The sequence below is a fragment of the Podarcis raffonei genome, chromosome 3 (genome assembly GCF_027172205.1).
Source record: "Podarcis raffonei isolate rPodRaf1 chromosome 3, rPodRaf1.pri, whole genome shotgun sequence".
NCBI lineage: Eukaryota > Metazoa > Chordata > Lepidosauria > Squamata > Lacertidae > Podarcis > Podarcis raffonei.
The window spans coordinates 65,634,685-65,652,550 of NC_070604.1; the positions used below are offsets into that span (position 1 = coordinate 65,634,685).

Genomic DNA, 17,866 nt, shown 5'->3' on the forward strand with positions numbered 1-17,866 from the left:
TGCCAAAATTTTATTTAGAGAGATTATACTGTATTGATTTGGGTATTGGTACAGAGCAAGATCCCTTGGTTTATCTCATAGCTCTCACACTTTCCAGTGGAACGGTATGCATTTAGGTGTAGCAAAAGATGGGATAGGTGGTAAAACTTGGGCCAGGATAGGACATGCTATACTGCAGAGTGGTTTGCCAGGCCTTGTTGCTAAAAAAATTGTGGAGTGTATGCAGAGGTTAATGAAGGTCTTGCTGGTTGACAACTAACTCTATTTAGAGTGCCAATCGAAACTTGAGAAATAGGTGCCTCTCTAGATTGAATAGGGATTTGTCTCTGAAATGTAATTTAGTTGTGTTTTCTTAATGAAATCCCTTCACCTTCAGGAAGTCTGGTCTTGCTGGATTGAGCTGCTCCACTATCTGGATCTAGAAACAGCCTGGCTGAATACTTTGGAGGAAAGGATGAAAAGCACTGAAAACTTGCCAGATAAAGTGGATGCTGTCAATGAAGCGCTTGAGGTATGGTAGGCATTCCATCAATTCCTGTATGTTCAAGGAAAAGGCAGAAAATGCACATAGACTTTTAATTTATTTATTAGAACAATATTTTTTCTGCTACGTTACAGCATATGATCATTGCATTGGTAATGAATAAACAGTTCCACCTAATCTTTATAATAGTTAAGCTATTGTATATTTGGTTTTATTTATTGATACAGATGTCCTTTGGGGTTAATTCTTCCAAAAGTGCTTTAAATCTCAATAATTGCCTTAATTAACTGGTGTACCTTTTTCCAGTTGGAGGACAGTGACCTGAACTCTGTAATCCATGCCACAGTGACACCTAGATTAGACAGTTTCAAAGTGCTTTATGAGTGGCTGTCCATAAAGATGGTGTGGAAACTACAACTGGCCAAATTTGGGGATCCAATCAACACTAGTGTATGCCAGTCCAATACGCCAGTGCTCATTGCATCCACTCCATCAGGGCTTGCTCAGCAGCAACCTAGTGAGACAAAGAGTAAAGCATGATCAGTGATAAAAGCTCAAGATTGCAAGTGAAACAAATCAATCGGCTTATTTGTGTACAAAGCTTAAAGTTGTTATGCAATTTTAAGATAACCAAGTAACTTAAATAATTATGAAGTTCGTGAAAATAAAGCAAAGACTCTCCTCCCTGGAAGAGAGGGGGGTGGTTGTGGGCGGGAGCCCGAGCTCCGCCCCTAGCAATCGTCACAACTTTCGTGGTATTGGTGGGTAGGTTAGGCATTGGAATAATGTGTTGTGGTGTGTCGAAGGGCTAGGTGTGGCCATCGCCTATGCCTCAATTTTTGGGTATTCCGTTAAAGGAATCTGGCGGTCGTGTACTCTGTCCGATGCCTGCTTGGCGGGAGGCCATGGCACGACCCTCGGTGACATCAGGGGAGAGCCTATAGTTGGATTAGCATCAACAGGCTCCACCTACTGGTGAATAAACCCCCTTGTTTTAGACATCCAATGCCTAAGCCAATACCTTTTCACTGCTGTAATCAATAAAGTTGTGGCCTTTTCTTGCCCATTAACCTTATATCACGTGTCCTTGCGTATTCATTCCACATTGCGGGGGTCGGGTCCTCGAACCACAGCTTAAAGTAATGTGATATAAATTGTATATGCAAGTCTTGGTGATTGCACTGACAAAGTAATCAAATAATTAATATGGACTCCTCCTAACTTCCTCTAATTTTGAAACAGATTTTCTAAGTTCCCAAGCATACTAGCAGGTTGGACTAAAGTTCATTGTTACAAATCCAGACTGATACAGCAGGATCTTTTGAGCTTCAGCTGTGTGAAAGCATGTGAAGCAGAGTTAGACAGCAGGTAGCAGCTAGCAGTGAAAAGGAGCAAAAATGATTCTCCGTACACTTTTTATGTTGATTGGAAACTGGGCCAAGAGGATGGGAGTTTTCCATCTTTTCAATTAATTTAACCACATGAGTGAAGGACAAAGACTATAATCTATCTGGGAAGGGGAATTGTGCATCTGGGACCCCTGCTTCTTCAGCAGTTCTTCACTTAAGTCACCTTTGACGCACTTCAGCACTGGCTTCCACCTTTGTTTTGACTCCATGGATATTGTATTCTTCATGCAGGTAACATTATGTTGACAGTGTGATGTTTCCTTTTAATCTTAGCAACATCCAGGATGCCAGTCTCACACAGCAGTTAGCAAAATCTAGCAAAACATTCAGTGCTGCTTGCACAGAAATGACAGGCGTCTACATATACATCCATCATGACTGCTCTTCTGTGTGTTTGCTAAAGTTGCTGGTTCTGCAGGCCTAGCAGGGTACAGGTTAACAAGTGCTGTCAGGTGCGCATCAGCATGATGTTCAAACAGTGGTGCTCAGACAACATAACAGGTTACAGGTGTGTTTCTGGGCAAAATTATGAGTTCTCACTTTGTCTTAAATGCATTGGGTCCTGGATATTTCAGGGCGAAACTCCCCATAGCTTGAGATCAGCTGAGGAGGATCTGCTTCAGGTCCCATCATTGCTGCAGGTCAGATTGGCTTCAACAAGAAGCAGAACCTTGTTGGTTGTTGTCCTGGAGCTACTCAGTGCACTTCCATGAGATGTGTTTGGTGTTTGGCAGGCAGGTTAAAATAATTGTTTCCACATGCTTTCAGATACAGGTAACTCACATTTTATGTGAGGATTTGGTTCTGGGGTCCACACATAAACATGTAAATGCTTGCCTGGCTTTGGGAAGGAGGCGCAAGGGCTTTGTCAGGCTCTCAGACCCCTTCCACCACCTTCCCAAAGCTGGTAAGCGAGGTGCTGGGTTTTGGTGAGGAGGCACAAGGTAGTGCACTACCTTCCCAAAGTCAGGTAAGTCTGCGACTGCAGCTTTGCATGGGTTGGGGCTGGGAAATAAATTGAGAGCGGGTTTCCTCTGCTCTCCGTTTGTTTATTCCCCACCCAAAGCTGTGATCGTGCAAGTAAAATAAATGTAAGATTTGAGTTACCTATACAAGTTTTTGTTGCATTGTTGTGATGCATTTTTTTTTAAAAAAACTAACAACGCAATTCTTGTTAGTCACTGGAATCTGTCCTACGCCATCCAACTGATAACCGGACTCAAATTCGGGAACTTGGCCAAACGTTGATTGATGGAGGGATCCTTGATGAAATCATCAGTGAAAAATTGGAAGCTTTCAATGCCCGCTATGAAGAATTAAGTCATGTGGTAAGAATTTCTATTTTTAGTAAGATGGATAATTTGTTTTCACTAGTGCCTCTATACTCAGTATGTAACAAAGCTTTAAATAGTAACAGTAATCTTTGGCACCTAGTATCAAGATCAGACCTGTACAACTTGCTACCCACCAAGCCAAATAATGCACAAATCATCCATTGTGGCCTTCCAGGTGTTTGGCAGCTGTCAGACACACAGCAAAAATTGAAGCCTTACTAAGCCCCTGATTAGCTAACATTCAGACTGGTTGGCTGCATTTAGGTTGGTGGGTCACAATCCACTGTGCAGGGCAGAACAAAAGATGATATTGTTGATTTATAAATGGACTCCTTCCATGCTTCTAAAAATCAGTAAGAGGCAATATGTAAACTAATGTTTTGCCATCATAAGTAAGATGCAAAGCAAGGGGGAAAAAGACTGTGAGAATGTTCCCATAAGCTTTTGTGCAAAAGGGAAGAAAACCTTTCTGTAAGCGGAATATTTGTTGTTGTTGTTTAGTCGTTTAGTCATGTCCGACTCTTCTTGACCCCATGGACCAGAGCACACCAGGCACTCCTGTCTTCCACTGCCTCCCGCAGTTTGGTCAAACTCATGCTGGTAGCTTCGAGAACACTGTCCAACCATCTCGTCCTCTGCTGTCCCCTTCTCCTTGTGCCCTCAATCTTTCCCAACATCGGGGTCTTTTCCAGGGAGTCTTCTCTTCTCATGAGGTGGCCAAAGTATTGGAGCCTCAGCTTCAGGATCTGTCCTTCCAGTGAGCACTCAGGGCTGATTTCCTTAAGAATGGAGAGGTTTGATCTTCTTGCAGTCGATGGGACTCTCAAGAGTCTCCTCCAGCACCATAATTCAAAAGCATCAATTCTTCGGCGAAGAGCCTTCTTTATGGTCCAGCTCTCACTTCCATACATCACTACTGGGAAGACCATGGCTTTAACTATACAGACCTTTGTTGGCAATATTAGCAGAATATTAGTTGAAGTGTATTAACGGTTAACTAGATTAATTCTGAAAATCACAAAACAGATTAAGAACTGGATTGGTGACTCAGGTTCATTTTAGAGATTAGCAGGATGCTACCAGCAATGTGTAACACAGGGTTGGATCCAAAAGGTCCCTTCTACTTTTTGAGGGAGGGACTCCCTCTGTTCATGGAATACACTGAGATCTGCTGAAGAGTCTCACTGGAGGAAGAGGGGGTGATTTTGCCACTTCCCTCTTCTACCTGCAGTTCCCATCCAACCTCCCCTGCAGCTTTTCAGAGGATACGGGTTTCTGCAAAAATGACCTTGCCCCTCTTCTAGTGGGTGTGCACAGCAAATGGAGTTCTACTTATAGGGACACTTGTCTCAACTATTAGTTATACTGCCATACAGTGAATTTATGCTATCTTGGTGGAGCCACAGCTATTCTTTTGAGCAAGGGACTCCCTTTGCAGCAGCTTTCAGTTCTGATCACATTTCCATTGCATATTGCCTTACTCTATTCACTCACATCTGTTCTGATGACTGATATGGCCAAGTGGTTTTAAAAGAACCACTTAACCTCTGTTTTTGAGTGCGACCTGCTCCCTGACCTTTGAAGTGTGTGATTGTGAAAGCATTAGGAATGTTTAAGACCCAAGGGATCTTGCCTAAGAGGAGAGAGAGAGAGAGAGAGAGAGAGAGAGAGCGCTGAATAAAATGAATTTCAGCAGTAATGTTCTAAGAACAACAATGAAAAGAACATAAGAAAAACCCTGCTGGATCAAATCAAGCACTCCTCTAGTCTAGCATCCTGTTTTCTCAGGCCAACCAGATGCCTATGGATAGCCCACAAGCAGGACATTAGTGTAATAGTAGTCTCTTCTCTTGTGTTTTGTGGCAACTGGCATTCAAAGGCACACTAATTATGCAGTGGTACATCGGTTTAAGAACAGCCCTGTTCGCTTTATGAACTCTGCAAAACCGGTAGTAGTGTTTCGGTTTGTGAACTTTACCTCGGTCTAAGAATGGAAGCCAAATGGTGGAAGGGCACCGGCGGCGGGAGGCCTCATTAGGGAAAGCGTGCCTCGGTTTAAGAACAGTTTCGGTTTAAGAACTGACTTCTGGAATGGATTAAGTTCGTAAACCAAGGTACCACTGTACCAGAGGTGGTACACACATCCATCATCACGAGTATCCATTGATCACCTTTTTCTTAATGGATTTGGGCTTGTCCACACTTTGCTTAAACACTAGGCACAGGTCCAAGCGGTTTTCTGTTTGTCCTACCACTTTCCTTTGGAAAATCCGCTCTTTACTGCTGACTTGGAGCAAACGTCAATCCACGGAAAACTCATTTGCCATTTGTTCCGGTTCAGCTGTATGGAGTGGGTTTTCTCTGGGGAAAAGCCATCCATGTTGGCAGCCTTTATAAACACGTTATAGTAGGAAATGATTGATAGAATTCCCTAGAGAGTTCAAGCTGTGCCTCCAACCATGCCATTCTTGCGTATGTTGAGATGAATGATGCTGATGGGGGAACATAATCATGTACATCTTTGTTTGGGCTTCCCATGTTAAGGATCTCTGAATTAAGCGCTCTTCTGTTAGGAGTGGTTCATAATCTTGAAAAATTCAGTGCTTAAATTGCAGCCCTTGTCAGCAAGAAAGGAAATTGCAGTTCTCATTTTATTTCATATTCATATTTTTCTGTGTTCAAATTCAAAAGTAATCATGCTGTGCAACTTACTCTTTTGCTTCAAAATTCAGGCAGTGAGCAGACAGATTTGCTTGGAACAGCAGCTTCAGACAATGCGGGAAACCGAGCACATGTTGCAAGTCCTACAAGAGAGCTTGAAGGATCTGGATAGACAGCTAACTTCGTACTTGACCGACAGAATAGATGCCTTCCAAATGCCACAGGAGGCACAGGTATTTTCAGTAGACTTTTGTTGCCACGCAGGATTTTTGGGTGTAGGATGATGATAGATTGCTTCTTGAAAGGAATCTGTGCCGTATAATTTAGCTGTGTATGTGTGTGTAGGCGGACACATTGGAGTACCTGCTGTAATACGGCTAATGACTTTGAAAGAAGGAGCCTATCATCAAAGCCAGCATGACTGATGTTGACACTGTAGCACTCATAATAGACTTCTGTGGTGTGATTTATTGCTAGTAAGGCTGATATCTGCCATGTACTGTTTTTTGCCTTTCCAATAACGACTTGGCAGAAAATCCAAACTGAAATTGCTGCTCATGAATCCACCTTGGAAGAGCTAAAAAAGAACGTGCGGTCGTTGATGCCAGCCTCCCCAGAATGCAGATCTCCTCGTAGTGGGTCTCAATTGGATGCCTTGCAGGTAAATATCACAAGCATTTGTCGGTGACCAGAACTGAGTGTAACTGACCGCATAAGTAAAAAATGAAGAGGGCATCTGTGGATGATAAACATGAGTCCTGCTACTTGAATTTGATTTGCAGAAGTTTAATAGATAAATAATTTTGTTGCTTTATAAATTTCTTGTGCATCTTTGATTTGTGTGGATGCGGCTTTTCAATATTAATTGTTCTATTAATCATTAGAAAATCACTCTGAGATCCAGTGGATGAAGGGCATCTTAGAAGTTTGTTTAGATTATCTGTTCATCTGACTTCTAAATTTCAATACATTTGTTGTCATTGGAACAGCTCCAAAAATAAAATGGGAGGTTGACACTGCTAGTTGTAGAAATAAAGCATGATCTGAATTATTTCAGAATTCGTATGCAGGATGTGTTCTGACAAAAGGCAGCTTTCTTTGTGATTCGGGGGCGGTAAGTGCACTTATGGGTGAAGGCTACGCACTTTATTCATGTACAACAGGAATCAGTGCACAATACATATAGCTTCTGAGTGTAAAGCACTGGCAGTGCTGGATTTAGGGTGGTGTGGGCAGTTCTTCTCCACAGGGCACAGAGCTAAGAGGGTGCATCATCAACATCATCAACATCATACCTATATTTATATGTGTACTTACTCAAAGTTGGGAGTGTGTGCCGAATTTTGTCCTTGCTCAGAGTGCCATATTACTAAAGCCTGACCCTGGGACAGGACTAGCCTGCATACAGCATATTACATTGTAAATTACACAATAAGTCTACATAAAACCTAATTAGCTTGGAACAATTTCTAAAGAATAGGCAAAGGGTTTTATCCTGAACACTGAGCACAATACCTTTGAGACTTGGTGATAAGCCCAGGCTGGTGGGGAACTGATGGGCCACTTCTCATGGCTTGCCAGGCTGGACCCCTAGCATGGGAACTAGGGAACTTTGTTGTCTTTGTAGTTGTCTTTGTAGACAACTAATTCAGTATAAGGCAGCTTCCTGTGGGTCATATTAGACATAAGAGGTATTTCTCGCATATTGGGAGAAAGGATGAAATCATTTGAGGGAGCAGGAGACCTTGGATAGCTGAGGGTTTTGCTGGAGGAGTGACAGTCACAGGTAGAGATGTATTGAGGTTTAAGAGCAGAGACATGTGATAAGGGCATGAGAATCTGGAGTCCTTTGAAGATAAGGACAAGCATCCTGTTCTAGGCTCAAGACTGTACAAGAAACTAGGATAGGTATCTGGAAGACGTGCTGCATGGTCTAAGCAATGAGATGGAGGAGAAGGGTTGTTGAAACCTCTTGGGGGTTTCTTTCTGGTCACAGTTTGATATTGTTGCCTTCTTTTATAAACAGAGGAAACTGCGGGAGGTATCCACAAAGTATCAGCTTTTCCAGAAACCAGCGAACTTTGAGCAACGTATGCTGGATTGTAAACGGGTTCTGGACAGTGTAAAGGCTGAGCTCCATGTCTTGGATGTGAAGGATATTGACCCAGATGTAATTCAGTCTCACTTCGATAAGTGCATGGTAATACAGAATTTTGGCTGCACTTTCCTACTTTCCTCTCCCTCCATATTATATCCATGAGGTCATGAAGATTTAAGATACTTTGCTTCTGTGTCTCAACTGAAATGAAGACTCCTACCAAAGATATCCTTCTATAGAAGCATATCCACAGATTTGGTGGAAAGCTTGGATAAAAGGAACAATTCTTTTTAAGTGATTTGGTTCTTATACCTAGATTGAATTATCAAAAGAACGTAACACTTTCATATTATCAAAATAGTTCTAAGGGAAGCTTACTTAACTTTTCACTTTAATGGTACCTAGAGACAATTTTGATGCAGTGTACATAACATAATTTTATCTTTGTCATATTTAGCATTAAAGCAAAAAACCCCAAACATCTATTTCTTAAAACTCTGGATGAAACATTTGTTATGTCAGGATGTTTGAATTGATGCATTGTTATGTCTGACCTGCTTTCAAGAAGTAATATGACATGAACAAGTTTAACCATTATTTGGAAACAGAAACAGACAAGCCTTGAGACGTTAAACGGTAACAAATGTGTAACTCATTCTGGCTCTAGAAACTCTACAAGACTCTCAGTGAAGTAAAGCTTGAAGTGGAAACTGTAATCAAAACAGGAAGGCAAATTGTACAGAAACAACAAACAGATAACCCTAAGAGCATGGATGAACAACTGACAGCATTGAAGTTTCTATACAATGATCTGGGTGCACAGGTAAGAGTTGTGTGCTGCTTTTGGGCTTTGGGGCCAGGCTATTTGAGGACAGTCTTCTGCCACATGAATCTGACTACCCTTATGACCATTAGAGGCCTTGCTCTTTGATTTTTTGCCTTCAGAGGTACTGTTGCCTGGGACACATATAGGGTCTTTTCTGTAATGGTTTTAAGATTGTAAAAAGCTCTTCCTTGGGAAACCATGGCAGGCTTCCTTCTTTTTGTTTTTTATATAAATGGTCAGTGCATTTTATTTTTTAAGGCTTTTGGGTTGTTTTAACTTTGCACACTGCATCTTCAAATGTTTTAGTTTTGCTCTCTTTCTGAACTGTTCGTTCTTCAGTACCTCATTGTGATGTATAATCTAAATTGTAAGCCACCTTGGATGCTCTGTCTAGCAAGCTGGATCACCTCTTTCTATATGCTTTGTTGACACTCTCAAAGAACTCTTAATAGATTAGCGAGACAAAATTTGCTGTTGCAGAAGCCTACTTCAGCTTGCTGTTCTATAGGATTGGTTACTTTATGTTTAAATATACTTTCCACCAGTTTTTCTGTGCCAGACATTAAGCTAAGCAGGGACATTAAACTAGGGACGCGGGTGGCACTGTGGTCTAACCCACTGAGCCTCTTGAGTTTGCCGATCGGAAGGTTGGCGGTTCGAATCCCCACAACGGGGTGAGCTCCCATTGCTCTGTCCCAGCTCCTGCCAACCCAGCAGTTTGAAAGCATGCCAGTGCAAGTAGATAAATAGGTACCACTGCGGCAGGAAGGTAAATGGCATTTCCATGCACTCTGGTTTCCATCACGGTGTCCCGTTGTGCCAGAAGCGGTTTAGTCATGCTGGCCACATAACCCGGAAAGCTGTCTGTGGACAAACGCCAGCTCTCTTGGCCTGAAAGTGAGATGAGCACCGCAACCCCATAGTTGCCTTTGACTGGACTTAACCGTCCAGGGGTCCTTTACTTTTACCTTACCTATACTTTCCACCAGTTTTCCTGAGCTAAGCAGCGTGTCATTTCCAGGATCCCCTCTGGATCCCTTTTTTCTTTTTTCTTAGTATGACCTTTTATAAAAATACCACCTGGGTGTTGCCAATTACTTTCACTGCTACGTATTTCTTATTGAAGAAGCAGAACTCCTTATTTCTGTTTTTACATGCTGGGTTTCTTATGCAGGTCACTGAAGGGAAGCAAGATTTGGAGCAGGCATTGCAGCTGTCATGTAAGCTCAAGGAAGTCTCTCTTTCCTTGTCGAAATGGCTAGAGGCTACGGAGGCTGAGTTAGTGCACAAGTCCACCTCAGAGAATTTGCTCACTGATCTGGACACTGAAATCGCATGGGCTAAAGTAAGAAAAACTGTATCTTGTCCTTTCTCCTTTGTATTCCTTTGTGATTTAAAAACCGAAAACAAAACAGAGACAATTGTTTCTATTTCATCTTTGGAGCAACTGTTAACAAAAATGAACTTTCTAATGAGTAGCCCATCTTGAAGTCTTGTATATAAATTAAACAAATTATATAAGCGCTAGAAATTTCCAGACTATGTAGAAGCACCAACATAATTCTGTCCCTCTAGTTCACTTGTGAAGCTACTGTTGCCTTAATTTTTGCTGCAGTGTCAATAGCAACCCAGCTGCAAGGCTCATAGTGCTTCCAAATAATTTATTTAATAGTTTTTCTCCTTTTCTATTTCCCTGATGGAACAATCTGTCCTCATCCCCCCATGTTCAGCTTGCCTGATGGAACAACCGGCCCCCCCCACTGTTCTTGCGGGGGATGGTGGTCTCTGGGCCACCCAGAGCAAATTTGGGGAGGGCACCAGAGAGCTGGGGGCCAGGGGAAGGAAAGGTGGAAAGTCCTGTTGCACTAGAAGGAATTGTTGTGCTGCTTTTTGCTGGTTCAATACTTAGTCCATAGTGCAACTTTTTCCTGGTTTACATTAAGCTGATGAAGAAAAATTGACGCATGCTTTTCAAGCAGAATTTTCTGCTATGCAAATGGTGGTCAACTATGCATTGCTGATTATAAATAGGAAAATCTTAGGCATTTTCTTCCAGCATTAGATTCTAAAAACATTGCATATGGTACATGATTATTGTGAGTGGGTAGTGTTTATCCTCTGTTCTCAGAGGTGTACCAAGGGTCTCTTCTGCCCCTGGCGAGGAGCTGTATTGACCCCCCCCCATAATTTTGCCATGGTGTGAGAAGGATGGGAGGCTTCTGCATTTGATCTTGCTGCAACAGCGGAGGTGTGGCACCACACACATATACACCATACACTTCATAGTCTGAATGGTGATTTTTTGCACTCCACCTGGGCCTGTGTTCTCGTCGGGTGCTGTTTTTGCCAACCCCTATCTTCACCTCTGTCTGTTCTTCTAGGATAAGTTAGAGTTTAGTAATATAAGCCTTTTTGTTGGCTGTTGCTCAAAGAAAATTATTTAAAATGTTGAAGAATTAGCTATTAGATCTGTAACCACTATACAAAACCGCATTGGAGGAGCTAATCTCTATAATTCCACAGCAGCAACACTTAATATTTGCTATCTCTTACATGATAAATTCCCTCAGTGATGGATTAAAGTGGTTAAAATAGCTATATAAAGATTTTTTTTAACCTATTTAAAAAATCAACCAAGTAGCTAACTACACAAATATCATAATTTGTTCCAAATTTCTCCCCAATACTTAGTTCTGAGCATATATTTAAGCATATATTGTGTCTATGCTTCTTTTACTGCTTTTTCCCAAGCTGGCATGGATAATTTAAAACCTTAAACTATCTTTTAAATTTGATTGCCTTATTATAGACATTTTTTAAAAAAAATCTTTTCTCTAAAAGCTGAATTGTGCCAGCCAAAAAAAGGTGTATTAGATCCAAGACTCACCAATGTGTTTCATTTTCCATAACGTAATACAGTTCTTGGCTTTTTGAATTTAATTGCTTGTTTTAATTATTGATTGCTATTTTAGAGAATGTCATGGTTAGTCAATTATTTGCCTAATTGAGTGCAAAAAGTCATTAGCCTACAAGGAGGAGTATTGTGTTCTGAGGATTGATGTTAAAAATGGAACAGTATAATTTCTTGTCGTGCAAGAAAACTGCACAAATCCTTCTTATGTTAAAATGGCTACAAATAATTGTGATCTGAGGACCTTTTTACTATCTGTATACAACATACTTCAATATGATTAGTAGTATTTAAATGTTTCAGTGTAATGTATTTGAAATGTTGCAATATCCTCTGTGCTCCACAGTGATTTAGAGAAAAGGCACTACTTTATTAATTAACAAGTGCTTGCGCACATACTATTATAAAAAAAATGTATATTATAGTGGGAAGAATTACATAAGGTTCCCTCCACTTCATGAAAAGTACATGCACACATGCAGACAAAAAGTAGTTTGAATTGCTCCATAATAGATAGATATATAGTTCCCCACATGCAGAACAAGAAACTTTATGAAATAACAAATGGAACTGGAACATGGAGTAATTGCATAATAAAATAAATGGCAGAATCTAATAAAATCAAATTTGATAAAGGCAAGAGGAAGATATAAGTTGTCTTAAAAATTACAACTTCATTTCCCAACAGTAGCTAATTTCAGGTAGCAGGGGCTGCCCAAGACATTTTGGCACCTGAGAGAAACCACAAAATGACATCCCTCTTCCCACTAGACCATATAACACCGGTCTTGAAAGACCTACACCGTCTCCCAGTATGTTTCCGAGCACAATTCAAAGTGTTGGTGCTGACCTTTAAAGCCCTAAACGGCCTCGATCCAGTATACTCGAAGGAGCGTCTCCACCTCCATCGTTCTGCCCGGACACTGAGGTCCAGCGCCGAGGGCCTTCTGGTGGTTCCCTCGCTCCGAGAAGCCAAGTTACAGGGAACTAGGCAGAGGGCCTTCTCGGTAGTGGCACCCGCCCTGTGGAACGCCCTCCCACCAGATGTCAAAGAGAAAAATAACTACCAAACTTTTAGAAGACATCTGAAGGCAGCCCTGTTTAGGGAAGCTTTTAATGTTTAATAGGTTATTGTAATTTAGTGTTCTGTTGGAAGCCACCCAGAGTGGCTGGGGAAACCCAGCCAGATGGGCGGGGTAGAAATAATATATTATTATTATTATTATTATTATTATTATTATTATTATTATTATTTATTATTGATATTAGGAACAAGGGCAGAGTGGGGGAATAAATATGTACATTGGGATCTGTTACCCCTGTGGATCCTGCTACCTGAGATGGTCACCTCACCTTGCCTCATGGGTGGGTCAGCCCTGTCCATTACTCTGTATGATCACAGAAATGCAGAACTGTCAAATGGTCCCAATAACTTCACAATGCTTCAACTGCCTTTTATTGAAGGAGAATTTTCATGCTGCTAGAACTTCTATGAAAATTCTACAATGCGTGCAAATATCGCTGTCAATGTTAGAATACCCCGTGTTCATTTGGGCAGATATGCAGTTGGCTGGTAAGTGCCTTACATGATATGAAAAGGCAAGGTGGTCAAATTAGAAACATGGTCATATGCTATGAATGCATTTGATGCCATCTTTGACTTTGCAATCATGAAGAATTTGGTTCCGTTAATAGTTTCTGTTGCCTTTTAGAATGTGCTGAGAGAACTGGAAAGGAAGAAGGTTGATCTTAACAGTGTAACAGAGAGTAGCGCTGTACTTCAGACCTTAGTGGAAGGCAGTGAGACGACTTTGGAGGAAAAGCTCTGTGTTCTTAATGCTGGATGGAGTAGAGTCCGAACTTGGACGGAAGATTGGTGCAATACACTTTTGGTAAGCTTATATGCAATTTTTACATTACAATATTTGCTGCCTTTAAAAATATTTTTTTTTTAGCCGAGTTATCTGTCTGACATTAAGATTTCCAAAGTGTAATTAGCTTCAGCAGAATAAGGTACATTATGATAGCCGCCTCACCGTGTGTACTGTCACAAAGCATAGAAATTCCTGTGAAGAGAGAAGATATCAGCATGCCCGGTAGATTTAGGATTGAAGTTACTTAATAAGAAAGGTGAGGGGCCAATATAATTTTAAAATGTGTCATGAATTTTAGAAGATCATTTCGCTCAGTTTAAAATGTGCCTACCTGAACTTTGTAAGATTCTTGCTATCTAAACAGCCAGTTTTAATAGCCTTTACTTTTTGACACGAATTATGTTGTAACCATAATCCCAAAGAAAATATTAAGAGAATCTAACGCACCCATGGCAGTTTAATTCATTCTTGTGTCCTCTCTGATCTCTGTTGTGAGTTATCTATTTATCTGTCATCTCCCTGATTTGAAGTCATTCACCATCGAGACTGGTCATCTATAACATCTCTGAAGCCCTCTTCAGACATTTGCCTGAATATGTGTAGGATTAATGAGGTGGGAGGCGTTTTGCATATGATCCCCACCTCAAACTTCACTATATGCACCAGTTCCCATTTCTGGAATGAGAGGAAGACAAGGCAGAAGTTCAGATCATGGGAAAATTCCAGTGCTTAGAATCTTCATTCAGATGTTTCCCTTCCATGTGGGAAGTTCTGAAGGGGGGATGGGTATCTGTGAGGATATGCATTCAAACAAACATCTGAAGGTTTAAAAAAGTAAAAATCTTTCTCGGGATCTTTCCAAAATCACCCTTGGTCTCCCTGATACATTACAGGGAATAGGGGAAATGTGATCTTGTTGCTCTTGCTTGATCTCTCAGTGGCTTTTGATACTGCAGTATCCTCCTAGACCATCTTCATGAGTGGGGGACTGATGGAACTATGGGGCCAGGTTTATAGAATAGCATTGGGGGAATTATGTGCCAGACTCCTGCCAATTGTGCTGTTCATTGCTTCAGGGCAATAAGGTATATTATGATAGCCTTCTCACCATGTGTTCCCAGTGCTGTTCAATATCTATAAGAAGCTGCTGTGAGTGGTAATTGGGAGATTTGGGGCACAGTGCCATCAGATTGCCGATGACGCCCAGCTCTATTTCTGTTACACCTGAATCAGGAAAGGCTGTGGCTGTTTTAAACTGGTGCCTGGATGCAGTGATGGGCTGAATGAAGGGCAACAAACTGAGACTGAATCCTAGTAAGATGGGGGACTGTGGTGAGTGGCTCCCAGGTACAGGAGTTGGGGAGTTTACTGGTTCTGGATAGGGTTGTACTCTGCTGAAGGAACAAGTTTATAGTTTGGGGGTGCTCCTTGATCCATCACTGGAAGCTCAGGAGATCTCTGTGGGGATGCCTGTTATCAGCTTAAGCTGTACGGCACTTCACCCTTTCCAGGACATGTATAGTTTAGCCACTATTGTTCATGTGCTGGTAACCTCAGAATTTATGTTGAATCAAAGCATAAGGTGAACACACTGCAGAATTTCACCAGTGCTTTAAAAGTTGCTACCTTTGCTTCTTTCTCTATACTTTTGCAATCTGAAAACCTTTGCTATAAAGTGTTACTATCAGAATAAACCAATTCTTTAAAAATCAAGAACTTTTGGAAATCCAATTTCACAACCATGTATTCTTTTATCAGTGAAAGAATCATTCATGTAAAATTGACAGAAAGCAATCTATAATGAGCAGCGTTGTTTGAATATGTTAAGGATTTGTTATGTGTTTGAGCATACTGGTTTACTCATTGGCTATTAAACCCTGTTATGATGTGGGGATATGAATGCTGCATATTTTCAATGCTCTTTTCGGAAGTATGTTCTTAGGGAGAGGTGAAGTGGGCCCGGGCAGGCTTTATCCTGTAGCAAAAATATGGATGCAGGAGATAGAAAATAGTGCAAAAGGGGATAGGGTGCGGATTTAATACCTTCTAAATTTTAGTCTAATTTTCTTTTTGAATTGAGTATGCAAATTTATTGTAAACTGTCCAGAGGTCTTGGCATGGAGTGGGCCAGAAATCTAAATAAACGTAGTGATGACTATCTATTGCTAAGTGTTTCCTGTTAATATGCAGCATTTTTTCATTTTATTGATCATTCTCTAGGTATTTCTTTCATTGATTTATCCTTGTCTTTGCTGTCCAGAATCACCAAAGTCAACTGGAGATTTTTGATGAGAATGTCGCCCACATAAGTACTTGGCTGTACCAAGCTGAAGCCCTGTTGGATGAGATTGAGAAAAAGCCAGCCAGCAAGAAAGAAGAGACAGTGAAGGTGGCAAACCTAATCTCTTACTGACATGGCTTATACAGTAATAGTATATTTTGGTTCCAAATGAAACTCCGCCAAATCTCTTGGTTGATAACTCTCTTGCTACACTCCCACCCTGTTTTATCCTGCTGTGTACTGAACACTAAGCTTGTGCTGTTTTTCCCCTCTTCTCAGCGTCTAACATCAGAATTGGATGATGTTAGTCTCAGAGTAGATAATGTGCGTGACCAAGCTATTATGCTGATGAATGGCCGTGGTGTGTCATGCCGTGAGCTGGTAGAGCCGAAGCTGGCTGAACTGAACAGGAACTTTGAGAAGGTATCACAGCACATCAGAAGTGCTAAGGTGAGGATGGAAGATGTTGTGCAAAACAAGGATGTTGCTTCATGATCCCAAAGCATTGATTTCTTCCCATTTTGAAGTCCATATGTTAAGGGGAATGTAAGTTGAGCAGTTAATGTGCATATCAACCCGCCAGTGTGTACACTCACCGGGTCTCATGGAGAATGTGCACACAACCCTTCCATGACAAGGAAATTGTGCACATTTCCTGGTCAGTATACATAAACCCCAAAAGGCCACAGAGAATGTGCATATTTCAGAGAAAGAAGCAGCTGAGGTGCAAACAACAGGCCATTGTGGACATTCACCAGGCCTCATGGAGACTGTGCACATAATCCTTCCATGAAGATGGAATTATGCACATTTCCTGGTCAGTAGGCATAATCCCTAACAGCTCTTGGGTAATGTGCCCATATTGACGGGATTTTGCACACTTACATTCCCCTTAAGATCCTTGAACAGTTCTTAATGCTTTGGTGGAATGAATGCTACTTAGTTATTTTTAGATCTCAGGTAGGTGCAAACTCCTGTTTTGATAAGAAGTGTATGTGGTAGGGAAGCTGCTTCTTAGTATTTTATTGATGAGCTGGTTGATTATGATCTTTTTTTTTTTTTTGGCTGCGGAGAACTTTGATGATAACTTAGAGAAAGATAGTACAGTGGTATCTCGGGATGTGAACGGGATCCGTTCCGGAGCCCCGTTCGCGTCCAGAAGCAAACGTAACTAGCGACGGCACATCTGCGCACGCATGCCTCGCTTTTCGCCGCTTCTGCACATGCGTGTGATGTCATTTTTAGCATCTGTGCATGTGTAAGTGGCAAAACCCGGAAGTAATGTGCTCCATTACTTCCAGGTTGCCGTGGAGCGCAACTCGAACATGCTCAACATGAAGCATATTCAACCCGAGGTATGACTGTACATTGCTGCACATTGACAAACAAATATCTGCTTGCTCCTGACAAGATATATTGTTTAAGTAATAATTCTTGGGTGTTCTTCTTTTAAAAAGCACACATGCATTTAATTTACAAAATACTACCAGTCTAGTAGAAAGGGTACATAAGACTAAGCTTGAGATCCAACATAACATTAGCACAAGATGATTGAGAACTTGTTCTTGAACAAGCAGTATCACACAAGCTTAACTGTCACCAAGTATCATAATAATAGTGGTTGTGCTAAGGATTTCACAACATCTTTTACAGAATACGGCTGTTGCAGTGCGCTAAGAATGAGGCTCCCACTTGCAGAATGGCTGTTCCTTGAACAGGCTGTTACAACTGGATATCACCCGTTGACTTTGGATATGCCTCCAACTCTCCAAAAGCATATAAGCTAGGTCTTGAGCATCCCAGTTACTCATGACTAGGCATTTCCTTAGCCTGGATCTCTGGGAATGCGAATCAGTTTATCACTCTCAGCCTTATTCTGCGTTCTTAGGTGCAGCTTAGTATTTTTCATTTTTCAACTGAGCCAGTGAAACAGGATAATATGTAGCCAAAGTTCTCCTACACGGCAAAATCTGATTCTGAACGTGATG

The 17,866-nt window shown here is 41.3% G+C and overlaps 1 protein-coding gene across 5 annotated transcripts in view; it reads left to right on the plus strand.

The window, feature by feature from the left end:
- The window catches only part of UTRN (utrophin), a 316,563-nt gene that overhangs the window by 87,965 nt on the left and 210,732 nt on the right, over positions 1-17,866 (plus strand). For all 5 annotated transcript variants that reach the window (XM_053382087.1, XM_053382090.1, XM_053382092.1 and 2 more), the window contains exons 27-36: positions 377-511; positions 3,072-3,221; positions 5,960-6,121; positions 6,421-6,549; positions 7,915-8,088; positions 8,654-8,809; positions 9,987-10,157; positions 13,436-13,615; positions 15,858-15,986; positions 16,158-16,328. In XM_053382087.1, coding sequence (XP_053238062.1) covers positions 377-511; positions 3,072-3,221; positions 5,960-6,121; positions 6,421-6,549; positions 7,915-8,088; positions 8,654-8,809; positions 9,987-10,157; positions 13,436-13,615; positions 15,858-15,986; positions 16,158-16,328 — 1,557 coding nt within the window. The remainder of the gene's footprint in view (positions 1-376; positions 512-3,071; positions 3,222-5,959; positions 6,122-6,420; positions 6,550-7,914; positions 8,089-8,653; positions 8,810-9,986; positions 10,158-13,435; positions 13,616-15,857; positions 15,987-16,157; positions 16,329-17,866) is intronic.